The sequence below is a fragment of the Marmota marmota genome, unplaced genomic scaffold, assembly GCF_001458135.2.
Source record: "Marmota marmota marmota unplaced genomic scaffold, marMar, whole genome shotgun sequence".
Classification (NCBI taxonomy): Eukaryota; Metazoa; Chordata; class Mammalia; order Rodentia; family Sciuridae; genus Marmota; species Marmota marmota.
The window spans coordinates 23,701,812-23,729,429 of record NW_026000101.1 but is presented as its reverse complement, the minus strand read 5'-3'; the positions used below and the strand labels follow the sequence as shown (position 1 = coordinate 23,729,429).

General features: G+C 36.7%; 1 protein-coding gene across 1 annotated transcript; it reads right to left on the bottom strand.

The window, feature by feature from the left end:
* Positions 1-19,706: 19,706 nt before the first annotated feature.
* LOC107147866 (guanine nucleotide exchange factor C9orf72 homolog) lies at positions 19,707-23,954 on the bottom strand. Its single transcript, XM_048783119.1, has 4 exons — positions 23,833-23,954; positions 23,012-23,069; positions 21,660-21,769; positions 19,707-21,548 (listed from the first exon to the last, which is right to left on the bottom strand). Exons 1-4 carry the CDS (start codon positions 23,952-23,954, stop codon positions 21,362-21,364), a joined length of 477 nt encoding a protein of 158 aa, XP_048639076.1. The 3' UTR covers positions 19,707-21,361.
* Between the last annotated feature and the right edge of the window lie 3,664 nt (positions 23,955-27,618).

Here is a 27,618-nt window from a genome sequence, read left to right as displayed (position 1 = left end):
TGTTAAGGACAGCTGATTAGCAAACTTAATTCCATCTGTGACCTAATTTTCCTTTGCCCTGCAATATAACATATTTGCAGGTTATGGAGATATATTGTGTAGTCTCTAGGCACTGTTATTCTATCTACCCATGCTTACTTTTTCTACTAGAATTAATGTAAACTCTAAGAGACAGGGACTTTGGTCTATTTAGTTCATTGCTATATCCACAGATTATCTCAAAAAAATGTATAGACACTTGATATTGACTGAAATGTGTTCCCTTGAAATTGATGTATTAAAGCCCTGACTCCCAGTGTGATGTTTTGGGGGATGTAATTAGGGATTGATGAGGTCATTTGAGGTAGGCCCTTATTATAGGATTAGTGGCAGCAACAGCAGAGGGAGGAGAAGGGAAACAGGAGGAGAAGGAACAAGGGGAAAGGTGAAGAGGAAAGTAGGGAGAAGGAGGAAAAGGAAAAAGGAGCCCCTTTTCCACCATGTTAAAGACACAGGAAGAAGGCAGCCAGCTGCAAGCCAGGAGGGGCCCTCACTAGAAATCAAACTGACTGGCTCCCTGATCTTAGACTTTCGAGACTCCAGAACTGTGAAAAATAAACATCTGTTTAAACCACCCGGCCTGCGGTATTTTGTTATGGCAGAATAAATGGATGAATAAATTATTGAATTAATAAATAAGAGACCTCACTGTAAGCATTGCAAATGTTTAACATCTACAAGGTTCCCAAAATATGTCAGATGCTTGCTAAATACTTTACATGAAACAGCTCATTTAATTTTCATGAGATCCCATGTGGTAAGTACAGGTGACTATAGGCTAGAAAGTTGAAGTAACTTGCCCAAGATCATGTAATTAGTAAGCACGTAGCCAGATTTTACACTTGGCCTTGTGACCTGAACTCATAGCTGTAAGCCTCACACTGCCCTGCCACTGTTGTGTGTCATTGGGCAACCTGGATCTTGCCCTCACAATGCTTAGGCTATAAGAACAGCAAGAGAAACACAAAGAGCACTGGTTCAAGAGAAGATGGGGGTGGGTAAGATCTTTTTTTTTTTTTAAAAGCCCCAATAAATGTACATGGAACACAGACACAGGAAAACAAAAGGGCTGAAACGATTGTGCAGAGTTTTAGGGTAGATGAAGTATTTGAGCTGACCTTCGACCTTGAAAATGGGGGACATTGCTGGAGTTAGGTTCAGATCATTGAGATAAAGAGACCCACAGAGAAACATACAGAAAGGAAGAAAAAATTGAGACGTATTCTGGAAATAGAGATTAATTTAGTTGGTATGAGGACCAGGCAAGTAGATAGATGATAAGGGCTGGGGTCCCAAATGCTAGGCAAAAGATGAAAGGAAATTTAATGATTCTTGTTAGCAGTTATCAATAGGGAAAAATTACCTGCAGCAACTGCCAAAGTCATGTTCAAGCTGTTAACTCAAAAAGCAATAAGTTGAAGAGAAAAATCTTCTTGCTGGTTAAAATGTTTTTAAAGAATGTTCACACTGTTTTCCAGGAAGACTGAGGCAGGAGGATTGCAAGTTTGAGGCCAGTCTAGCCAACTTAGTGAAACCCTGCCTCAAAATTAAAACTATTTTAAAAAGGGGTTGGAGATGTCTCTCAGTGGTAGAGTTCCCCTGAATTCAATCTCCAGTTCTGAAAAAAAAAAAAGAAGGAAAAAAAAAAACCGAGGGAGGGGGGCAATTTTGAACCAATAATTCTGAGTCTAGAGTAAAATCTCATATATCTTAGATTTTAAGGTTCTAAAAGAGCAGAAATGGACAATAAGGGTATGTAGCCCGTTCCTGACCTCTGGACAAGCATTTTATTTTCCCATTTCCATTGCATAAGTGAAGTATCTGGTTGAAACAATTGAATTCTCAAGATTTCAAAACTACCAGGACAGGGGCATTGACTCCAGATCTTATGTACGTAAGTGCTCTGTGTGTTGTGTCTTCATATATATATGGAAAAGGCCACATTTGTCTGAGATGAAGTTGTTAGCGTTCAACTGACTTCTCTCCGGGTTCCTGTGGAAGAAATCTGAGGAATTCATGGATCTTAACTGCAAGCTCTCCCAGGGAAGAGAGGCCAGGTTCATCTGAAAGATACCAGGGAGACAAGGTGGTGTGGTGATTAAGGGGGTGGCCTTCAGGGTCAGAGAGACCCAAAGTAACTGAGTCTAACTTCTCTAAACCTTAATGGCCTCATCTTATAAAATGGGGATATCAATAAAAGTAGTTGTATGAATTTAATGAAGTAATGCATAAAATGTGCCTGGCACAGTGCCTGTCCCATGGTAAGGATCAAGGCATGCCACATGTTGTTCTTTCCCACATAATTCTCACACCACCCATAGGTAGGTCCCCCCCTTGTGAGGGTAAAAGACCCTAGCACAAGCTATAATAGTCACACTGAATCTGGAAGCTTCACTGTCCCTTGGGATGTTAGTCTCTGGAATTGAGAACAAAAAGAGAGTATTTCCAGCTAGTTTGGTATTGAATGAATAACATTCATACTTCTCACCCATTTCTATCATTTTCAAATTATACATTTCCTCTAAAAGGAAAGCCACACTGGTCTTCAATGGTATGTGAGCAAAAACCCCCAAAGATTCTGTTACCAAGCCACTTCCTTACATCTTCCCCTCAAAAGGCACTTAAAGAGTAAAAGGGTACCATCATAGCAAGATCCTAACAGGTGGCAACAGAGTAAGAAGGAAGAAGCATGTTTGCCTCCTCAGTGACAAGCTGAGATCCATCATATGCTCTGGACAGCAGTGCTCAGAGTTCAAGGGCTACTTGATTTTGATGAGAGGCTAATCTTATTCAAATTTACTGAATCAGATTACCCAATGTTCTGGTGCTCCAAGGTGTACTAATTTTAATGATTACAGGCAGTTACATAGAAATGGTAGTCATTCTCATGCCTTTGTATCTCGAATGAAGAGACATGACACATCTAAGTGAGTACCTAGCAAATCTGCAATAGTAAAGCATACTTGTTTTCAAGACCCTGACTAAGCCCAGGGCTCAAGAGATTGTCTCACTGTTTTATGGGAACATCTGTAATAATAGAATTTATATTAATGAGCCCTGGGTCCTGAAAATGAATGTGCGTGGCTCCTCCTAAAGACAGAAGTAATGGAAATTCAAACAAGAGGATAGACAGATAGATCCTTTTAAGCAAATCCAAGCTGTAACAAAAATCATATATTATCTTAAGGAGTGTTTTATGCTAGCATAATGCTTAACATTTAACAATAATGACACTCTCTGTCTACAGTAATTTCCTCTGAAACCCACATTACGCCAATCACATTTTGCAGAAATGGAAATGAGGTATAGAAAGGTCAAGTCTGGGAGTGGGGCAGAACCATGACACTGTTCAAAGCTGCACCTGTGACAGCTGTTCTGGACACTGTAGTGTGCAGTTAAGCAGGCATTAACCTTCCACTCTATAGGAATGGAGTGAATGGGTTTTTCCAAGTAATTTTCAAGATAATTTTATGGAAAAGAGTATATGCTCCTTGCTCCCGCTCCTGCTCTGTTTTTATCATTCATAGTGACCCAATGCTCCTTCAGATCTTCCTACTCGACTATGTGTTTTCCTTTTTGAAAAAAATTTTTTTTTCAATTTTTAATGAGTGATTCTCCTGGCATGATGGTGGTCTGCCTCAGTACTTTTAATGATGCACAGGAATTCCCTCATCATAAAATGGATTGGTCTAGTTATTGTGCAAGGAAGGTTAGTTTCCAGGAGAACCAGTTTCTAAGGTAATCACTCCTAAAGACACCCTAGGCAAAATCCCCCAAATCAGTTCTAGAGCGAAACTTTAGTATCTTATTTTCCCAAACTTTAGTATCTTATTTTTCCCACATGGTGTGTGCTTAGTAGTTTTGGGAACTCATGCTCTCCAAGCAATGAATTCAGAAAAATATAGGAAGATAAGAAAAGAAGCTGGTATGTCAGGATGCTTCCAACTTGACATACCCAATCCCATTTTCCAAATAGGAAAGTAACCAGGATCTCAAGTAACTTTCACAAGCTGATAAATTTTTTTTTTCAATTGTTTTTGTGATCAGTGCCCACCACCATCATGAACAAATCAATCATCAGTCTCCAGCCCCCTTGTATGGAAAACAAAGGAGTTTTTTTTTTTTTTTAAATCTCCTCTGCCTTCCTTGATTGCTTTTGAGAAAAAAATAAAGAAATGTTCTACTGTCAGACTGAAGGCAGCTTTTGAAGAACTGGAAACATCTCCAAACCACCCCCACTACCCTCCTTTCATAAGAAAATAAACAAGACTTTTTAAAATTTCACATCCTAATTAAGGCAAGAAACAAAAGTCGGATTACCAGTCATTATCATCTTTAGCATCCAGCTGTCCTTAGGACTCACAATCCTATTTTCTCAAGATTCCAATTAGGTTTGATACACCGTTCAATAATCATTTCCTCTTAAGAAGCTATTTCACCAACTGGAAATCCCCTTGGGCTGAAAATCATTGAATTTCTAAATGGCTTCTGACCAGCCTCAATGGTGATTCTATTTCATGTCCAGCAATACAAAAGACTTGCGTTGTATATTTAACAGCCCTGATGATGCTTTTCAGAGGAGAAACATCTCTCAGAAAAGAGTTTTGGTAAAGTTTTAGTTAAAATTTTCCCCATCTTTTTTTGCCTAATGCTCTGTAGACATGAATCCAAAACTAGCTAACTTCCTCCCTCCTTCCCTCCCTTCCTTTATTACTTCCTTTTCCCTCCTTTGTTTTTAATTTTCTCTTCCTTTCTTTGATACCTGTACCAAAGAGCATTACTCTAGGTAATTAATCAGAACCCCAGAAAAACAACTCTTCTTTTTATAAAATTGAATTACACATTCATCCCCTTTCCTGTATGTTTTCTGTTTTTTTTTTTTTTTCTTTTTAACATATGGTAACCCAGGTTTTCATTTGAAGTGGCTCCTCATTGCAGCCCCAGAAGCTAAAAGGAAAACATATATGGCAGTAAGAGAATCCTGGGGCTGGAAAGGATCTACACAACCCCGAACCCCTAGGAGAAAGATGGAAACCCAGATGCATCAGCCACCAGTCGAGTCTCAGTTTGTCCGTGGCAGCACCACTACTAGAACTCAGATTTCTTGGCTTTCAGGCCAGGTGTTTTTCTTGGTTCGGGAGGGGATTCCACTATTAGCATTGACCAGTGATCTTGGCGCTCTCCTGTTTCTCCTCCTTGCCTTCTCTCTACACCCTTACTCCACTATCTCCCCACCACCCTGCCCCAGGCTATAGTTCACTGAACCTTCTTGGCTGATGACATAGGAGTCTGGCATAATCTCTTTAAAAATTCCTTCCTTTTGCGAAGTTTGTTTACCCAAACCACTTCATTTTTAATCCTACCTGCAATTTCCTCATTCCTTGGTTTAGTTTTGGAGTTTTGAAAGAATACACTGGAACTCATTGCTTTTGCCTTTTTCCTTTTGCCTCACACATAGTCCATTGAGGCTGACCCCTTTCAGCAGAACTGCCCAGATGACCCATGGTATCGAACATTGACATTATGGTTTTAAGTCACTGAATTTTATTGTTGTTGCTGGTGGCTAGGACTTGAGCAAGGGCCTCACACTCTTCTACTGAGCAGCACCCAGCCCTGAAATCACTCGATTTTGCAGTGATTTGTTATATAGAATTATTGTGACAAAAATAACTGATACAAATAATGTAGAGGCTGCCTTGGCTTTTAGGCAGACAATAAATGTTTGCCAGTCTAGAATGAACTGGCATATAACTTATTGTTCGTCAATAATGGCTTGAGGAAATATATTTTGGTAGAGGTCAACAACAGACCATTAAGCTGCTATTAAAAACAATGAGTATAAATTCAATGAGCTGTTTAGAACTTATGCATTTTTCTAATGTACCTTAGACATCAGTAAAGAAAGCATGTTACAAAGCAGCATGTAACATAAGCTCCCAGTTTTTAATATTTAAAAAGACGACATTGTGAACATTTGTGGAAAAGGACCTAGGAGTATGTCAAGAAGTCAACAATGGTTTTCTGGGTGAAATCATAACAGGTATTTTTAATTTTTCTTTTCTATACTGCTTTATCTATCTTAAAAAGTTTCAATTTTATTTTTACAGTAATGAAGAAAAAAGGTCATAAGATATTTTTATGGAGTCCAAGACACCTGGAGTGAGCTACCCTGATACGACATTTCCTATTTATTTCCCTAAAGCACTAGCTGTGTCACTGAGGACCTTGGAGGGCACACAGGGAGAGGGCGACACAGTTAGGCTTTGTTTCACTCCAAATGAATGTGCTGAGTCCTTGCATTGTTCTTGAACAGCTCTGTTTTGAAGCTCAGCATTGGGCCACATTCAGCCCCTGGCTGGAACTCTGCAATTCTGCTGGCATTGACAGAAGCTATATATGGATCCCGCCTCCCTAGTGTGGTGTGACTATGGGGGCCTACCAGGGTGACTCTCCCCTCAACCAGAAGTAGCAAGTAATGGCTGGTCTGCCAGGACCTCTTCTGTCCATTTCTGCTTCACTGTGTCCCTCTTCTCACCTTGTCTTAGTGAAGTGTGCCAACATGCAGCCTTTCCCCACACCCTTCCTCTGGCACAGAAACTCTGCTTCAGCCCATGGGATTCCAGCAGGCTCCAGTGACTTCAAGGGCCCCACTTTCTGGGCATTATGTATGTACATGAGCCAAGCAACACCCATCAGAGTCGCCCTTGAGATTTCCTACATGGACTCTGAGGTCACCAAGCAAGGATGATAAAAGCTGGAGTTCACTATGTCTAGAACATCCTCCTCTCACCACTCCTGAATAAGGGTGAACCAAGCTATAAGATAGGGGAAAGAAGTAGCAAAAGAAGCAGCTGAGGGGGACATAGAGAGAAGGCATCTGTGACATTATTTGAGTTCCTGTACCTAGTTTAGTGCCTAAAGCCAATGCCAACCCTGGAATTCCCAGTTACAAGAGTCAGTAGTTTCCCTTTTTCTTTAGTTTGAGTTGGGCTTCTGTCACTTGCCACAGTGAGAGTCTAATACAATTCATAACTTGTCAGAGAAATCTCAGAATGATACAGTGAAGAATTGGAAGGACCCTCAAGGCCATTTGATTAAGTATCTAGTGTAGCTCCAGAACATGTATATAAGGTAGAGGGCAGGGAACTAACATTTTTTTGAATATCTATTATTGCTAAAACTGTTCTAGGCACCAGGCATTTTCACATAAACCAGCTCATCCAGTCCTTCCAATGACCTGGTCTGGTAGGTAAAATGTGACTCCCACATTTTAGAGATGAGGGAACTTATCTGAGATTTATACTGTGCTTCTTCAGTGCTCTAAATCATGACCTGGTGTCTTCTCATATCCATCAAGCCTAAAATAACAATTATTAGTGTTTAGGGAGGAGGGCTTAGTGCAGTAGACCAAAGATATTGCTCTGTCACAGCTCTCAATTTAGTGCATTATGAAGTGGCTAGTTCCTAGACCTCAGGTGCATACCAGGCCTCATTTTGCTATCTGCTATAAGACTGTTCCCACAGCTGCAGGAGCTTGTTCAGCCCAGGAGCCAACACAGTCTGTGCTGCAGTGAAGGAGGTGGTCACATTCTCCAGGGACAACCAAATGTGGAATGAGACCAGTGAATGAATGCTTGAGGTGGGTGATCATGGGAGGCCTTCTTCATGTTTTTTAGACACTCAAGAAAAATTTAACACCAGTTGCCTGAAGTAGTCACTTGCCAAATTTATTCTTACTTTGGCTTTTCCTTTGTGTTCCAGTCTGCCCGAACTCATGGAATCACTTCCTAGATAAACTAACTGCGCTCCAGTCCTTGTCTCAGGAGGATTTAGGGAAATCCAAACTGAAATACTTGGTTCCTGGTAGGCTGGAAATGAAAACCATCTTGTGTGCTGACCACTAGGGGAAGAGGTTATTATTGTGAGGCATATAAGAAAAATAAGCTCAGGGAGAGGCCCTGAAACAGACACTGAATTCCAAGCCAGGAACTCTATTAAGAAGTACATCCTATATAGAAATTCCTTTGAGAAACAACACTCAAAGTGTGGATTAAACATGCCCCAAAGGAAATACATTAAAGTATTAACCACTTTTTCCTCCTGAGTAGATCTTCAGTGCAAGTTCCTCAGAGCTTTCTCACTTCTCATGTTATTCAATAGTCTTCATCTGCTTTCTGAGGCATCTTAATTCTTGTCACTGCAGATAATGACCCTTTTTCCTCCTCCTGAAATTAGGTAGAAGCCATTTGACTATCATTCTCCATGTGGAAGGCAGCACTGAGTTAGTTCAGGGTCTGGTGTTTGCAATAGAGGAAGGTCAAGTTCTAATCAGCTGGGTGACTTGGTCTCTAATTCAAGTTTTGCTATAGAAACAAATCCCTGATGTGTCAACTTGATTGAGCTATGGGATGCTCAGATAGCACAGCTATCATTATATCTTGGTGTATCTGTGAGGGTGTGTCTGTGAGGGTGTTTCTGGAAGAGTTAGCAGTTTCAGGAGACAAGATATCTTCATCAGTGTGTGAGGGCATCATCCAATCTGCTAAGGGCCTGGAACTAACAAAAAAGCAGAGGAAGAGAAAATCTGCTCTTTCTTCTGGTGCTGGGAAATCCTTCTTCACTGTCCTTGAACATTGCCTGGTTAGGACCATCAGTGCCCCCACAACACACACTTCTCAGGCCTTTGACTAAAGGCTTTTAGTCATTGGCTTTCCTGCTTCTCCAAATTGTAGAAGGCGGACTGGGATTTCTCAGTCTCCCTAAACATGTGAGGCAAATTCCATAATAAATCTCTGTATGGATGGATGCATACAGAGATAATCTCTTATTGGTTTTGCTTTGGTGGAGAATCAAGACTAATAAAACTCTCAAACCCAGTGGCTAAACACTGCAAAATTTAATGTCTTGCTTATGCAACATGCATACCTTGACGGCAGCTGAAACAGAGTCTCTGCTCTAGTATCTTTCTCAGTGAAACCTAGGCTGAAGAGCAGTCACTGTCTAGTTAATGGTCACTGTGGCAAAGTGAAAAGGAGGCAGAGCACCTACTTCCATACTGTCTCTTTTAACCGTTCATCTAAAAGTGATATATACTGTTCATGTTTCATTGGCCAGAAAAAGTCATGTGGTCATGTCTGAGTTCTACTGAGACAGAACACACAATCCAACTTCCAGGTTGAGAAAGGAAACAAGCAGAGTGTGAAAAACTGTCTGTCACATTTGAACAATCATTTACCTGTGATCGGTGTTCTCACGTGCTATGTGTATTTATTTTAGGAGGTTATTATCAGAGTTGAATTCAAAACTGCCTGTAAAGGATATGGCACAAAGCCATTATTCAATAAATGTTGATAATTTAACCATGATTTTTTGTATTCCTTTATATTCCTGAAATAAAATGTTAAAGTTTTACCCCTGTCTTTTCACAGATCTCTGGGGATTGAAAAATTCATTAACTATATATTTTCCATAGGTTGCATTTTTCTTTTTCTGTATGGGGGTAGGGGGATTAAACCCAGGGGCATTTTTGTCACTGAGTAACATCCCAGGCCCTTTTAGTTTTTTATTTTGAGATAAGATTTTACTAAAGATATGGAGGCTGGCCTAAAATTTATAATCCTCCCACTCCTGAGTTGCTGAGATTACAGGAGTGCACCACTGTGCCCGGCCACAGGTTGCATTTTCTACCCTTAAAGACAATTATTTGTGCTTTTTCTTTGAATCCTCCAGGTTCTGTCCATTCTAAGATATGGTATCTAGCACAATGTTTTCTACATAAAAAGGATGTGAACACCACTAAGAAATGAGAACATACTTTGTTTTGAAGGGGAGCTCTACAAATATGAAGTGATAATTGCACTTATAATCTATAGCATGTATTACTCTGGTACCCAAACTCAGTACAAGTACATTAGAACAGTATGGGCCTCATTAGAGAGAACATAGTATAGTGGTGCTCAAAAAACTAGGACTGGGTACAAAGTTATTATAATAACATGCAGTCTGTTGGCTGAGTATGTTATTACAGTTTCAATGGGACCATTATTTTGTCAACAGAATACATGGTGAAACCTGTAGGGGCTTCCTCTGACTTCATGAGAGTCTGTAGAATCTGGCTTTCCCTGGGGAAGACAGGGGCCTGGTAGAGTCTGAGCCAGAGCCTGAGGCCTAGGCAGTAGCCCCTCCGTCCCTCACCATCCTAGTGTTTGATTTGGGAAGCCAGTTTTTCCAGAATTTAATCATAAGACTTTCTTACCGTCTTTGGGTAAGGTCTAGGCTCCTGCCCCCTTCTTGTTTCCACATAAGGTCATTGACCCTTAGTTTTATAAGGTGTTATTTCTGCAGAATTTAGACCAGGGATTCTTTCTATTCAGCAAGTGATTCTGCTCATGTGGACCCTGGGGTTGTTTACATTTTCAGGAACTGCTATTGCGAAATTCTAAAGAAGTTTATTTTGTGTAGTGAGATTGTGTTTGCCAGATGAATACACTTGGTCAAGTTATTTTTAAAACTTTTTTTTCCCTTAGCTCCTTAGAGAAACTCTAGTCTCCTCTTATTTTGTGAGTCTAGGCCAGGAAAAAAAAAATATGCCAATTCTACTGAGGGAAGTCAGAGAAAAATGTCTAGCCAAACTGGATCAAAGAAGGTTCTCAGCTTTGAACAAAACAAAACAAAACAGAAACCCTCTACCCTGAATGCTGGGATAGGACATTATATGGTGCTAGTTCCAGGGCCTTAAATCTTTCATGCTCCTAGAAGGCCCTGCAAATGTGTCTCAAACTGCTACTACAGATATAAGGGGGTGGAGGTGGGGGTAGCTGGGGGTGGGGCTGGATATTCATTCAGAAGAAACATTGGCTACTGCCAACTGGAACTGCCACAATACAGCAGCAGGGAGACCACTAGAGGCTGGAGGCAGTCAGGGTGTAGAGCCACAAGCCTGATCTGGTCAAAAGCCTCTGGGTCAAAAGGCCTGAAAGGACCCATTAGGCTACCTCGCACACATTATATTTAATAACTGATTTTAAAAATAATTCTTGGGCTGTAGTTGTAGCTCAGTGATAGAGCACTTACCTAGCATGTGTGAGGCACTTGGTCTAATCCTCAGCATCACATAAAAATAAATAAATTAAATAAAAGGTACTGTGTCCATCTACAACTACAAATTTAAAAAAAAATACATAAAAACTAATTATCTAGGACACAGATTTTTATCTTTTGGAGCATCAGAGACCTCTTTGAGAATCTGATGAAGGTTACAGAAACAATATCTGAGGAAGGTTTTGGGGGAAAAAACCCACCACTCAGAAAAATATATAGACATGCAAATTTTTGCTTACAATTTCAGTGGTGTAACTGGGATAACATTCAAGAACCATCAGGAAGATTCATAAATCTCTTTGCTTCAGAATTTGGGGAAACATCAAACCTGAGATTAACAGCATGTACATACTATTCATATACTCATTCAGAACTAAGCTACTGTTTCATAGCAGGCACTATGATGGAAGATAGGGAGACAAGGCCTCAGCCATGTGCAGCTCAGTCTAATGGGAGATACAAACAAACTCATAATAGTTATGCATAATAATGAGTTAAGTGCTGTTAGAACTGTAAGCATAGGAACTAAGAGCCCCGAGTAGAGAGCAATTAATTCAACATGTGTTTAATAAAATTATTATGTGCCAGGCAATTAGGTAGAAGTTAGGGCATAGAGTAGGTCTCTGGCTCAGGGAGGCTTAATGTCTGGAATATTCTAAATCCAAAGTTAAGGGAGGGTCCTAGAATAACATGACACCCACCTAAGGTGAATCCTGACAAGTGAAATTTACCCAGGTACATGGAGTGACAGATTCCAGATGGTGAGAGCAGCACATATATGCACAGGTCCAGAAGAGCAAGGTGAGTTGGGGGAAACTACAAAGAGCTCATCAGGACTCCACACATATAAGTGATGAGAGGAAAAAGCAGACAGGTATGCTGGGGTCTGCTCCCAGAGGCCCTGTGCTTCACCAGGGTGTATGGGCTTTATCTTCTGTCAAAGGTTGCCACTGAGGGTTTTAAAAGGAAGTTTGTGAAAAGATCAGTTTTCTATTAGAAACATCACTTGGCCTTCTGTGGAGAATATGGATTAGGCAAGGGGACATGGGGTGGTGAATGGGTGAAATCCTGGACCAGAAGGAAGGAAGCTGATGAATTAATCAGGATGAGGAATGATGAGTCCTCAGCATGACATTAGAAAAGCAAGATAGGGCTTCTGGACAGTGCCTCACATTCACTGCCTCATTCCCTAGAACAAATTTCACCTAAGGCAATGCTCTCTGTTCTGTGCAATGAGGTTGTGATGGGTTCAAACTAATAAACTAATCTTGCTACTAAGGGAGTGATTATCACCTAGAATCATGACTTTTCTTTCTTTCTTTCTTTCTTTCTTTTTTTCTTTCTTTCTTTCTTTCTTTTTCTTTTCTTTTTTTTTTTGTTGGTACTGGGGATTGAACTCAGGGGCACTCCACCACTGAGCCACATCCCCAACCCTATTTTGTATTTTATTTTAGAGACAGGGTCTCAGTGAGTTGCTTAACACCTTGCTTTTGCTGAGGCTGGCTTTGAACTCACGATCCTCCTGTCTCAGCCTCCTGAGCCGCTGGAATTACAAGCATGTGTCACTGAGCCCAGGATGACTTTTAATAATCAGATGTGGGAACTCTAAATTTAATCCCTTTAATAGTGATAATGACAATGATAATAATAGCTGCAAAACAATTTTATTTGTATTTACTCTGTCAATTATCTTTCCAAGCACTCTGTATTAAGCCAATTAATATTCAAGCAGCCCTATGATGTAGGCTCTATTCTTATTCCTATTGAATAGATGAAGATACTGAAGCAGCACAGAGAAGTTAAATACTTTGCTTAAAGTCACACAGCAGGTAGCAGAAAAACAGGAAGTTGAACCTTGGTAATCTCATCCCAGTACCCCTGCTCCCAACAATTCTATTTTTGCCTACAATAACAACCAGAAACATAGTCTTTCTCCATAGAATTAATATAAGCATTAAAAATGACTTGCTTTCCCCATTTGTTCTGAATGTTCTGAACAAGCACAATAAAAAAGGTTTCCACATCACTCACATCTCCAGAAACGTCAGAGAGGTACATAAAGCAAAATGCTGGGTGTGAGTGTTTTTGCAGATTCAAACTCCAAAGAATAGAAAAGCAGAAAAAACAAACAATGGTGTTTTTACACAATGAACGCTGTTTTCCTTTGGACATAAGAGAATTTTAAAACTTGATGAAGCCATTCAGCTTTCAAAGCATTCCACATTCCCCACCCACAGCAAATGCCAGAAAAGTGCCAGTTTGAGCCAACTCTGAGTTCAGGAATGATTTTCTAAATACTGGATCAGATTTCTTGAATGTCCACACTCCACTGATGGATACCTACCATTGTCTTGATTGGTCTGATGAATAGTGCTTAGGAATTGATCAACCAATTTGAAAAGAACATTTCAGCAGGATATGACAGGCACAAATGCAGAAGCAGAAAATGATAAGGCATTACTACTTCAAAAGATTGAACACCATGGCCTAAGGTCTTTGAAATTTTAAAGCTGGATTATGCATAGGCTTAATTTCAATGAAGGTCTTTCTGAAAAAAATTCTTGATTATGTTCAGAAAGTAATTTCCTCAATTTGTGGGAAATTGTTCTTTTTAAAGAGGAAAAAGAAAATAATGTTTATTATATTCAGTTATTCATTTATTCAACTAATGGTTTCTGGAAGCATGCCCTATGTTCAGCGCCATGTAGACACTGAAATATCCAAATGGAAAAGCATAGATTTTTTTTTTAAAAAATAGATCTATGTGCTAGCATAGATCTAACACAGCTGGGGAGATGGACAAGCCAGGGGATTGTATAATAAATGTGACACATATGTACTAGGTGCACCTGCAGAAGGAAGGTCAGAGGGATGAACAGAAATGTGTTGCCAAGAGTTTGGACTTAATTCTGTAAGTGATGAAGACTCATAAAACAGAAGTAATTGATTTTTTTTAGAAGTAATTGATTTAATTTCAGAATAATCATATTATTATCAATGTGAAAATCAAAGGGGGTGGAAATCAAAGGCAGATTGAGTTCTACCCTTTATAAAAATCATTCCACAACACTTTGGTGCCTCGTTTTTTGTTCTCCAATCCATTTCCCCTTGCTCCCAAATATACACAATTTAGACATTTTCTAACTTTAAAAAGTGCTATTTAGTTTCCACGTTTTTGAGGTTTTTCCAGGTATACTTCATTGGTTTATAATTTAATTTTGCTATGGCTGACATTATACTTTGCATGGCTTGAATCCTTTTAATTTATTTAGACTTGTTTTGTGTTTCTGAATATGGTCTACCTTGGTATATATTCCATGCACTCTTGAAAATAATGTGTGATCTGCTGTGTTTCACAAATGTCACTTAGTTTACTTGGTTGACAGTCTTGTTGAAAACTTCTATATACTTATTGATTCTATATGCTTATTGACATTATTTAGAATTGCTATGTTCTCTTGATGGATGACTCTTTTATCATGAATTGACCTTCCTTATCCCTGGTGTGTTAGTTAATTTTTCACCACAGTGATCCAAACACCTCACAAGAACAACTTGGAGGAGCGGAGATTTATTTTTGCTCACAGTTTCAGAAGATACAGTAGATGGTCAGTTGCTTCCATCTGCTGAGTGAGGCAGATCATGGTGGAAGGGTGTGGCAGAGGAAAGCTCTGCTCAGCCCATGCAGCCAGGAAGCAGAGAGGGTGGGGAGGGGAGGGAGGGAGAAGGGAGGAAGAGGCCAGGGAGAAGATCAACCCTTCCAGGACGTGTCCTCAGTGATCTACTTCCTGTAAATAGGTACTACCACCCAGTAGTCCTTTCAGCCATCCATGGATTTATCCTCTGATGAGGTTACAGCCTTCATGATTAAATCACTTTCAAAAAGCTTTACCGCTGAGCACAAGAGACTTTTCAGGACATTCCAGATCCAAACCATAATACCTGGTACTATTCTTTGCTCTGAAATCTACTTTGGTTGGTATGAATATTGCTATCCTAGCTTCTTTTGATTAACATTAGTATGGGGTTCTTTCCTTTCCATTTTAGTCCATTTGCATGTTTCTGGGGATTGAATTGAGGGCCATCCTACCACTGAAGTTACATCCCTAGGCCTCTAAAAAATCTTTGGATTTTGAAACAGAGTCTTGCTAAGTTGCCCATTTTGGCTTCGAACATTCATCCTCCTGCTTCAGCCTCTTTAGTAGCTGGCATTAGAAGCATACACTGCTGCATCTTTATTTTTAAGGTGTGCTTCTGTTGGCAGCCTACAGCTGAATCTTGATTTTTATACAATTTGACCATCTTAGCAACTTAATTTTTTTTAATTGATAAAAATTGTATGTATATGATGAACAATATGTAGATCTCACATGTATGTGAGTTCATTTGGCATTGATCTTTTTTAATTGCAATGTTTAGAATGCTTATAATTCAAATCTCTTTTAAAATAATTATCTTTAAGTAAAAATAAATTTGGAGTTTATAACATATGTAAAGATAAAATATGAGGGCACAATAGCACAAAGGTGAGAAGAAAGAAAGATGTATACCACTGTAAGGATGTTTTTCTTCCATTTTTTTTTTGGTGTATTAAAATTGTACATACTAGTGGGACTCATTATTACATATTCATATATGTTCACAATTTAACAATATAATTTGGATAATACCATTCCCCAGTATTGCCCCTTCCCCTCCCCTTATTCCTCCCCCTGGTTCCTTTCCTTTACTATACTGATCTCCCTTCAAATTTCATTAGACCCCCCCATTCTTCTTTTCCTTTTTCCTCTCTAGCTTCCACATGACAGAAAACATATGATTCTTGACCTTCTGAGTTTGGCTTATTTTAGCATAATGTTCTCAAGTTTCATCCATTTTCCTGCAAGTTACATACTTTCATTCTTCTTTATGGCTGAATAAAACTCCTTATGTTTACATATCACACTTTATTTATTCATTCATCCACTGGTGGACAACTAGGCTGGTTCCATATAGTATACAGAACTATACAGTATACAGAACTATACTGTAAGGATCTTGTAGGTCAAGTAGTATACCACTTGAAGATAAACTGTAAGTTAAAGATGTATACAATAACCTTAAGTCAATTACTAAAATAACAAAGTGATGAACAAACAGCTAATCAGGTAACAGATAAAGCAGAATAATAAAAAGTAATCCAAAAGGATGAGGATGAGGAGGAGGAGGAGGGTAGGGGAGGAGGAGGAAGAGGAGGAGGAGGAGGAGCAAGATGATGGATTTAAGCTGCCATACCAATAATCATAGTAAATGTTCTTTGCCTGGCATGCTCAAGTTCTGGGTTCCATCTCCAGCACTGGGGGAAGGGAAAGGGGTAAATGTTCTAATTGCCCCAAGTACAAGTCAGAGACTGTCCAGGTGGATGAAAGAGCAAACCAAGATGCAAAAGTACTGGTTAGGTACCTCACACAGTTTAACTGATTCAACCTAACAAGTATTTGAAGTGGGTATTATTCCATTTCAAATATTCAAAAAAATGAGCCTCATTTATCAGTTCTAATAGTCTTTTGGTATAGTTTAAATTTTTCCATATATAGAATCATATCCTACAAACAGGGATAATTTGACTTCTTCCCTTCCTATGCATATGACTTTATTTTTTGTCTTACCTAATCGCTCTGTTTAAAACTTCTAGTATTATATTGAAAAAGAACAATGGGAGTGGATTCCCTTGTCTTGAATTCAGTTCATGCAGCAACATACAAAAAAATTGTGCTTTTCCATATACCAAGAATGAATTTGCTGAGAAAAAAGATCATGAAAGTAATCCCATTCACAATAACTATAAAACAATTCTAAAATTCATACCAAAAGACCCTGAATAGCCAAAGCAATCTTGAGCAAACAGGAAAAAGCTGAAGGCATCACAGCACCTAATTTTAAGATATCTTATAGAGCCACAGTAACCAAAAGAGCATGGTACCAGTATAAAAAGACACAAGACCAAAGGAATAGAATACAGATTCCAGAAATAAGCCCATGTATCTAATTGATTCTCAACAAAGGCTCCAAAAACATACATTAGAGAAAGAAAAGCCCCTTCAAATAAATGGTACTGGAAAAATCTAATGTACACATACAGAAGATTGAAACTTGACTCCTCTCTCTCAGTCCGAAAAAAAAAAAAATCAACTCAAAATGAATCAAGGACTTAAATTTAGAACCTGAAATTACTAGAAAAAAATATAGGGGCAACACTTAAGACAATGATAAAGGCAATGATTTTTTTTTTTTTTTTTTTTTTTTGGATAGGACCTCAAAAGCACAGAAAACAAAAGCAAAAAATTGACAAGTGGGATTATATTGCACTTAAAAGTTTCTATAGAACAAAGAAAATAATAGAATGAAGAGACAACATACGGAATGGGAGAAAATATTTGCCAACTATTCCTCTGTCAAAAAGTTACTACCCAGATTATACAAGGAACTCAAAACACTTAAGAAAAAAAAAAGTATTAGGGCAAATGATCTGAGCAGTTACTTCTCAGAAGAAATACAAATGGCTGAAATGAAAAAAATTCTCAATGTCATTAGTCATTAGAGAAATACAAATCAAAACTACAATGAGATGCCGTCTAACCTCAGAATAGCTACTATCAAAACAAACAAACAAACAAACAAATAAATAAATAAATGCTGGAGTAGATATAGAGAAAAAAGTACTAAAGAACTTTTATATACTGGTGGTGGGAATGTAAATTTGTGTAGCCATTATGGGAAACCTATGGAAGTTCCTAAAAAATTTAAAACTGGATCTATCAAATGATCCGGCCAAACCATTTCTGGGTATACATCCAAAGGAAACAAAACCAGCATACCAAAGAGACACCTGAACACCTATGTTTATTGTGGTACTATTACAATAGCTAAAATGTCCATATACATATCCACCTAGATATCAGTCTAGGTATCCATAACAGATGAATGGATAAAGAAAATTTGGTCTATTTACACAATGAAATATTATTCAGCCATAAAGAACATCTTGTCACTTGCAGCAAAATGGATGAACTGGAAATAGAAGACATTGTTAAGTGAAAAAAGGCTGACAGGAAAGACAAATGGTGAGTGTTCTCTCTCCTATGTGGAAGTCAAACTGAGTGTAGACTAGAAATTATAGAGCTTGGGAAGGGTGTAGGGCGGGGAAAGTGAATATAGACAGGTTAGATTTGATCATGCATGCTGTATGCATATTATGGAAATATCACATTGAGCCCTTTGATATGTAAAATTGATGCATACTAATAACTTTGATAAAATTATAATTAAAAAGTAAAAAATACTTTTTAAAAGATCCTCAGAAAGGTTCAAACAACATAGTAAGGTACTATGAAGTGCTACAGGTCCATAATACTTGCTTCCTTCTCTCTTCAGTACAACAACACTGAGTACGTGCTACATTGAGGAACAGTGCTAGGTGCTGCGTTGCATGGAAACTACAATTGTCCAGGGAGATATCCAACTCCACTAGCTGTGTCACCACTGGCTGCAAGTTACACTTCTTTAAAAAATCTTTTCATATTTAAGATGAAAATAATGAGCCTGATAGAGTTATAGTGATGATAGCCTGAGAAAGGCCAGTGGATAGGGTGTGTTAATTGAGAGTAGCTATCTTTGTAACTTTAAGCTATACTCTGTAGATTCTAGGAGAGATACCAATTTGTGCAATCACACATCGAAATCTAAATACTGTTATTTAGATTTTATTCAGAAGTGACATTCATTATTTTTCTGTTTAGCCTGTAGCATCACAGAAACATATCATATAAATAATTATATCATTTTACTTTATAGCATTTTATGAAGCTTTGGTTTCTTCTTTGAGAATGTTACTGATGAAATAAATCACTTTTTTTGTTTGTTTGTTTTTTTAAAGCATGGTGGAGTTACTGGGAATTGAACCCTTGGGTATTTTGCCACTGAGCTATATTCCCAGCACTTTATACTTTTTATTTTAAGACAAGGTCTCATTAAGTTGCTAAGGCTGGCTTTGAACTTGTATTGTTCTGCTTGGGCCTATTTAGATGAAGGAATTAAATCAGTTTGTGCTTGGCAAATCAGTTTTGTTTTAAAGAAAGCTTTCAACCCAACAGCTATATTTATTAATAAAACTTTTTTCATGGAGTGAAAATGCCAATCCCACTTCTTGCTTTCCAAATTAAAGAGTTCAGATTACTTGTACTTTTACCTTGGATACCTGTACAGATACCCATAATGAGTAACTTCAGGTAATATTAATATCATTATAACAGAAAATTTTAAAAAGTTTACCTAACTACTATTTTACATTTGAAATATGTTAAGTGAAAAATCAAAATGCCATCCTGAAAGTTAAACAAAACACTATTTTATTTTTTAAACATAAGAGTGCAGCATCATACAGTACCTTTAAATATATTTTCTTTGAAGATAGAAAATTTAAAAAAGATAGTTTAGATCCAACATGACTGTCAGCCAAATCAGAAGCTAATCAGTCTTCCAATATCACAATAGTGTTTTTTCCTGAACAATAAGTGAAAGAGACAAAATTTCAAATATATTTTATTCAAAATTCTCCAACTAGGAGAAAAGGTAACAATGTTTACACATGCTTTAATAACTTATTTCACTGTACATCTTACGTTCTATACAACAATACAATAAACCAACAAAAGAAAATAAGTCAGCACTTAAATAGGGATCTACCATATAAAAGCATTGAGCACATACAGGACACTAAAAGATGGTATCTACAAAATTTTTCTTGACTGAGCTACATGTAGTATATCCATCTTGTTCAGTTTTTAAGATGTCTACCTCTTTCTGACTCATTATGCAAAAGCTATTATGACCTTTCAGAATAGAACATACCTTTTTCATTAAATTTTGTAGATGGGAGCAGAAGGGCTCTATCAATTTTATATCTTTCATCTACTTATATTTTCCCTTTCATGTCACTTCCAGTTTTAAATAAAAATATCTGTGTTTGATATGCTCCTATGTCAACACTTCTCTAGCAGAGAATTATGTTAATTATTTTATAGCCAGTAAAATGGTCCAAACACATTAAGGAAAGTAAAGAAACAGACCACTTAGTTCTGACAAAAATAGCACCTAGAAAAATATCACTTCTGTCAAGTTTCTCCTGCTGCTCTTATGTGATGCAGGCAGCAAGGCAATAACTTCCAATACGTGGGCAGAAATAAAAGGTGGAAGAAGACAAAAAACTGTTTTCTGTTCTCAAAAGATCTTATTAGTTAGTGTATTCTCTAATTCATTTTATAAACTTGGATCACCATGACTGCCAAACAAGGTAAATGATAGACTCTGTATGAGAAAAATAAGTGGAAAGGACTGACCAGTGGAATCTGAACTTCTTCCAAGTAATTATACTTTCCATGGGGGGGAAAAAGGCACAGGAGGTGCACATTTCTATTTGGCTTAAAAATAATAAAAATTAATCTAAAAAGTTGGCAACAACTACTAAAACAATTCAATTTCCTATATTTTCCTGGACAGAGCTTAACCATATTGGATGTTGACAACAATGATAAACAAAAACCACACTTTGTTTACCATAATCAGGGACTGCACATAACTGCCTGACATTTTTATATAGACTGAATTCTAAAGACTAAATCTACAAAGTAGGATCTAATGATTAATTTCAATAATAACTGAATTATTGATCAATCTCTTCTTCCTATTCAAGCTAACTTCCTTTCTGTGGAACTGAAAATTTTAAATGCTCTAAATTTGCAGATGATTGCAAAAGTCTTATAGTAATCCTACACACCAAGAAACATGAAAAAAATGTCAAGTCAATTACTATGATATTTGCAGAAGCTAACTCAGATTTCACTTTGATACGTGTAAACCATGAATCATAAATTTCAAAAAAAAAACAGTAGTTGTGGTCAAATTTATATACTATTAATATATCTTTAAAAGACAGCAATAGTATTTGTTATAATTGTAAACAGAAGTCCCCAAGAGAGCACATCTAGAAAGAGAGATATTCAATGTTAACGATGCACCTGACATCCCCTACAGACCTCTTGTGGCAACTGTAGTGTAACTAACTTTAACTGCAATGCTGAGTAGGACTCTAGGGGCATAACTTGGGGGAATGATGCTTCCCACACCATGGAACTACACAACAGCAATAGTGACTGTGATGAAATATACTTAATAAATTACACATTTAGAAAGTCATTAGGACATCTCGTTCTTGTACACTTGTGTAGAAAGGTCTTCCAAAGATAAAAGAATGTAGGCCTGGTTTGATTTTCTCTGCTAGCGCCATTATTATGTTAAGATCGCCCTCTGCTGTTAAATCAAGGTCTATCTTCAGATTCCGAAGAGATTTAAAGGGCTTTTTCCCCTTCTGCCTACAAATAAAAGAAAGAAAGAAAGACCAAACATTATAATACAGCAAATATCAAAAGGGAACAAAACAAAAACATACAAAGGCTTTTCTTCTGTAGAGGACTGTTACTCACGTATCATCTTCTATGTATTTTATTAGTGTCAAGGCTTTTCTGTGAAGGACAAGAAGAAACTGTGCAAGGAAAGTACTCCTGAGAGATAATCCAGGTTTCAAATGAAAGACCTGCAGGAAAATGAAGCATTTTAACACATGGATTTCCTACCATTCTATGTATATAGCATGTTTCCCTGACAGTGTTGGGAGTTACCTGGCATTTTCACTAATGCCCTCTAATATATAGGAGTGTGGTAGTAGCACTAGTCTGAAAGCAATCTGAGTTTTTATAATTTCCTATTTTATCTATTTTGGTGCACTCAAATTCTGCATTTTATATCAAAATATATCCATGATCATTTATTTTATTATGAAAAATCATTATGTAAGTTATTTGATGCTGTATTATCTAACTTTTTCTAATCAAATCTTAAAATTGAAGCTCTCAGAAGTTAGGCCATGCTCATGGACTATGGTTTTGAAATACATATCTATATTCTAGCATGGGTAGGAGAAATGTGTGCTTATGTAGGGGGAGAGTAGAAGGGTTTTTACTTCGGCATGAGAAACATGGAAATTGCATGACTACAAATTATCCTGAACTTTGTAATATATCCTTAACTTTGCAATATATCACAAACTACACAGACCTGGATCCAAATTTTCCAGTTAACATAAGGATCTCATTATTTCAAAGTTACACGTATGACAGTCTCCTGGCTCAATCCCCAGAACAACATTACAACAATGTTTTGTTACATAAGAAATAAGTCCCAGGTATCTATCATTTTCTTCAAATGTGTAATTAAGTAAATATTTTTTTTAAATGAGACAATAAAGATGTTATAATCTAAACAGAAGTATACTAAGTTTTAAGAACATTTTTGGCTCAATAAAAGCAAATAAACAACTTACCTCCCCTCAAAAAACAAAACAAAAAAACCAAAACCCCTGAGTGAGGCTAGCATTTGAAATTAAAATATTTATTTTCAGTGGGAATGCTGAATCTTTAATTGTTAATGAGGCTAGTCTCTACTAATAATTCATAAGAAAAATGATTTAGGAGCTTTAGAAAGATCATAGAATAGGTACTACAAAAAAGAGAACTTAATTCCATGATGCTTCAAATATATAGCACAAGTACTATACGATATGTTTTTTTTTTTTTTTTAAAGAATTTTCTTTTAATATTTATTTTTTAGTTTTCGGCGGACACAACATCTCTGTTTGTATGTGGTGCTGAGGATCGAACCTGGGCCGCACGCATGCGAGGCGAACACGCTACCGCTTGAGCCACATCCCCAGCCCGTATACGATATGTTTGAAAAGAAAACATTTAATCATTCTGACAATGGATGGTTCCATGTTTACCTGATCCAGGAAGGCTTTGACTAGAGTGTCTCTGTGTAAGACATCCTGGAAAATATTCCTACAAAGAAAAGAAAAGGTCCAAATGTTGAAATGGCTGTTTAAGACACTTTCTACAACCTCTCACTCCATAGTCAACAAGTTAAATTCATATAAATGGTATATCATGCATAAACGTATTTATTAGATTATAGATGTACATATTTGGAGATAGAAAATATATTTCCAGAGGCTGGCATTGGGTATTTAATGGTACAATGTGTGTTTAGCATGCATGGGTCCCTGAGTTCAATTCTTAGCACCAAAAATGAATAGATAAAATTAAATAAATAAAACATCTACTAATTTATTTCAGAACTCTCATCTTACACATACAACAAAAGTCTTGGGGCTGGGGATGTGGCTCAAGCGGTAGCGCGTTCACCTGGCATGCACGGGGCTCTGGGTTCCATCCTCAGCACCACATAAAAATAAAATAAAGATGTTGTGTCCACCGAAAACTAAAAAATAAATATTAAAAAATTCTCTTTTTTTTTTTTAAAAAAGTCTTAGACAATTAATAAATAAATTGCTGATTCTGACAATCTCACAAAAAAATAAAACCAGCAGCAAAAATAACACTAATGTTATCACCAAAAACTAAAACAAATCAGTGACATTTCAGTGGGATCAAGGAATAAACCCAGTTGATAATGGGCAATATCACAACCTCTGGGTTAGCATTAAGAGGACATCATCTGCAAATAACATGAACTAGAAACCTAAGAAAGTGTCATCTACCTTGGCAATGACCAAAGAGAGAGAAGTCAAGACATGATACCCACTTGAAATGATTTGTGTCTAACACAGCACCTAGGATATACCAGATGCTAAAACAAGCAAGACTGTTTTCTTCCCAGGCCTCACAGCCTTTCAGCTTTTCTCTTCCATCTTCCTCAGGTTTCATTCAGATCAGAGAGGTAACATAACATTCAATAAATGAAGTAATTTTTTAAATGAAAGAGAGACTGAAAATAGTAGATAGAGATCATCATATTACTGATAGGAGGGATACAGAAGAGAATGGGTGGTGCAGACTAAGAGAGTAACTCAAGTTTCTCAATTTAGGAGATGAGTGTAACTAACTACAGCAGGAACTGAGAAGGAAAAATCAACATTTCAAGATTATTGGCTGGGCATTAACAACACCACTTTTCAAGCTTTGAGGAGAGAAAGCTTTGTGACTATAAAGCCCAGTGTTCTGGTTTTATTTCATTGAATGAATATCTCCATCATATCAGAATTGTATGAAGCAAAGTATTTAAAAATATTTTCAGTGACTGGATTTTAATATATAGACAATGACTAAAATTATTTTTATAAGTTAAGTTGAGGTAGTATGCTTGCCTAGTATGTGTAGGTCACTGGGTTGGACCCCAGCAGAGCAGGAAAAAAAAAAAAAAAAAAAAAANTTAAAGCAATGGCTTTGATTTTATTCTAGAAATTTATCATACCTTACAGACAGAAGTGTTCACTACAATATCAGTTTTAAAGCAAAAACATGAGAAACACTTTAAGCATCCAAAAAGAAGTGATTAAATAAATTTAAAATGAATTTATTATCTGATTGATAAAAATAAATTTACTGAAAAGTTCATGTTGAAATTGGAAGAGGTTTACAAAATATTGTGAAAAAGCAAGTTAGAACATGCAGAGTATAATCCAATGGGGAGAGGTTGAAGAAACTACATAATTTACAAAGCTGAATTAATGTTTCTAGAGATTTTATTGTTTCAATATATTTTTCATTTTTAATTGACACATAGTAATTATACATATTTGTGGGGTATAGTATGACATATATACAGAAGAAAAAAATACTAGAAAGATATGTGCCAAATAATAACTGTGGTTATATCCAGGCATAGTTGTGGTGCATGTCTATAATCCCAGTGACTCAGGAGGCTGAGGCAGGAGGACTATGAGTTCAAAGCCAGTCGGAGCAACTTAGCAAGAGCCTGAGCAACTAAGTGAGACCCTGTCCCAGGATAAAAATAAAAAGGGCTGGGGATGTTGCTCAGTGGTTAAGTACATCTAGGTTCAATTCCTGGCATCAAAAAAAAAAAAAAAAGTGGTTCCTTATTGATTGTATAATTACCTATTGTGTATGAGATACTATGTTATGAAGAGAACATAGAAGCTATTTATATTTTTTCACTCTAATAATGCTGCAGTAATCATTTTTATATTATGTCAAGGTATTTACTGGAAGGTTATACAATTTAGATTTGCATGGAGAACTCCTGAAATAGTTTTTCACTAAATCAGTTTCAAGTTTTCCATTAAGCATCTGGTACTGATCTCTTTCAGGATAAAATTATATAATAAAATGAGAGGCTGCTGAAGAAACCCTTTATATAACGTTATGCCTTTAGTAGAAAGAAGTATAAATTTTCAAATTTGTAAAACTTAAATTAGAAACATGCTTCTTTAGTTTATTTTAATACTATTCTTCTGAGTGCAGTACAGGCATTTTACTGTGCTGAATTAATAATTTATAAAGCTGAATTAATATTTCCAAAGACTATTGTTTCAATACATTTTTTATCTTTAATTGATATATAGTAATTATGTATGTTTATGGGGTGTAGTATGACATTTCAACACATGTGTACAATGTGTAATGATCTGATCAGGGTAGTATATCAATCACCTCAGATATTTATCATTTCCTTTTGTTGAGGATGTTCAAAATTCTCTCTACTAGCTATTCTGAAATATACAATTGATTGCTGTATTAATTCATAATAACGTGCTACAGGACACTAGAAGTTATTCCTCCTATCCAACTGCATTGTTATACTCATTAAGCATCTTCTCTCCATCCCTTCTCCCCCACACCCTTTCGAAGTTCTGGTAACCATTACTCTATGCTTCTATGAGATCAACTTTTTAGCTTTTACATGTATGTTAGAATATAGATTATTCATCTTTCTATGCCTAACTTATTTCACTTAACATAATGTCTTCCAGTTTCATCAAGGTTGCAGCAAATAACAGAATTTCATTTTTAATGACTGAATAATTTTATTTATCCATCCATTAATGAACATCTAGGGTGATCTCATACCCTGGCTGTTGTGAATAGTACTGTAATAAACACACCAGTGAAGATGTTTCTTTGATATATGGATTTCATTTTTATTGAGTACATACTCAGTAGTAGGACTGTTAGATCAAATGGCAGTTCTATTTTTGAGGAATCTTCATATTGTTTTCCACAATGGAGTGCTAATCTATGTTCCCACCACATGAGAGCTCTCCTTTCTTTTTATCTTTGAAAGCATGTTATTTTTTTTGAATTTTTGATCATATCTACTCTAACTGGGGCTAAGAAGGTATCTCATTGTCATTTTAATTTGCATTTCCCTAGTGATAATATTGAACATTATTTCATTTGTTTATTGGCTATTTGCATACATTTGACAAATGTCGATTCAGATAATTTTTAAATCTGATTACTTTTTAAAAATTTGCTGTTGAGTTGTTTGAGTTCCTTATACATGCTGGATATTAATCCCTCATCTAATGAATAGTTTGCAAATATTTTCTCTTTTTCCACAGATTGTCTCTTCCCTCTGTTGACTGTTTCCTTTACTGAGCCAAAGTTTTCTAATTTGAGATTATCACATTATTATTTTGAATTGATTTTGTACAGGTTAAGAGATAGTGGTATAGTTTCACTCTTCTGTATACAGATATCCAGTTTCCTAATACTATTCATTAAAGAAACTTTCCTTTCTCCAATGTGTATACTTGGTCCCTTTGGCAAAGATCAATTGGCTGTAAATAATGTGAATTTGTTTCGGGATTCTCTATTCTGTTTCACTGGTCTATGTTCATGTTTTTATGCCAGTACCATGCTGTCTTGCTTACTATTACTTTATAGTATGTTCTGAAGTCAGGTATTAGGTCATCAAATTTGTTCTTTTTCCTTAAGATTGCTTTGGCTATTTAAGGTCTTTTGTGGTTCCATACAAATTCTAGGAGTGTTTTCTATGAAGGATATCATTGGTATTATAAGAAGAAATGCATTGATTCTGTAGATTGCTTTGTGTGGTAAGAACATTTTTAGAATATTAATTCTAGTCCATGAACACTGGATGTCTTTCCATTTTTTGGCATCATCTTCAACTTCTTTAATCTGTTTTATAATTTTCATTGTAGAGATCACATCTTTGTTTATATTATTCCTAGATATATGTTTTTGTAGTTATTGTGAGTAGGTTTTTTTCTTGATTTCTTTCTCGAAATTTTGTTATTATTATGTCAATCAGTACCATTTGTATGTTGACTTTTTTATCTGTAAATTTACTGAAATTGTTTATCAGTTCTAACAGTTTTTTTGGTGAAGCCTTTAGGTTTTTTGATATATAAAATCAAGTCATCTACAAACAGGGATAATTTTATCTCTTCCTTTCTTATTTGGGTGACTTATGTCTTTCTCTTACCTTCTTGCTCTAGCTAAGACTTCCAATATCACACTGGACAGGAGACACTTATTGCTTACAAAACACTTTTCTTGTTTCTAATCTCAGATGAAATTATTTCAACTTCTCTCTAATCAGTAT

Coding starts and splice junctions, on each gene's coding strand:
- LOC107147866 (XM_048783119.1), bottom strand. CDS start 23,954: ATGAAACCTGAGGAAGATGGAAGAGAAAAGCTGAAAGGCTGTGAGGCC. Junction 23,070..23,832: donor TTAGACACAAATCATTTCAA/GTGGGTATCATG, acceptor TTTTCTTTGTAG/GAATATTTTCCAGGATGTCT. Junction 21,770..23,011: donor TCAAAGCCTTCCTGGATCAG/GTAAACATGGAA, acceptor ATTTTCCTGCAG/GTCTTTCATTTGAAACCTGG.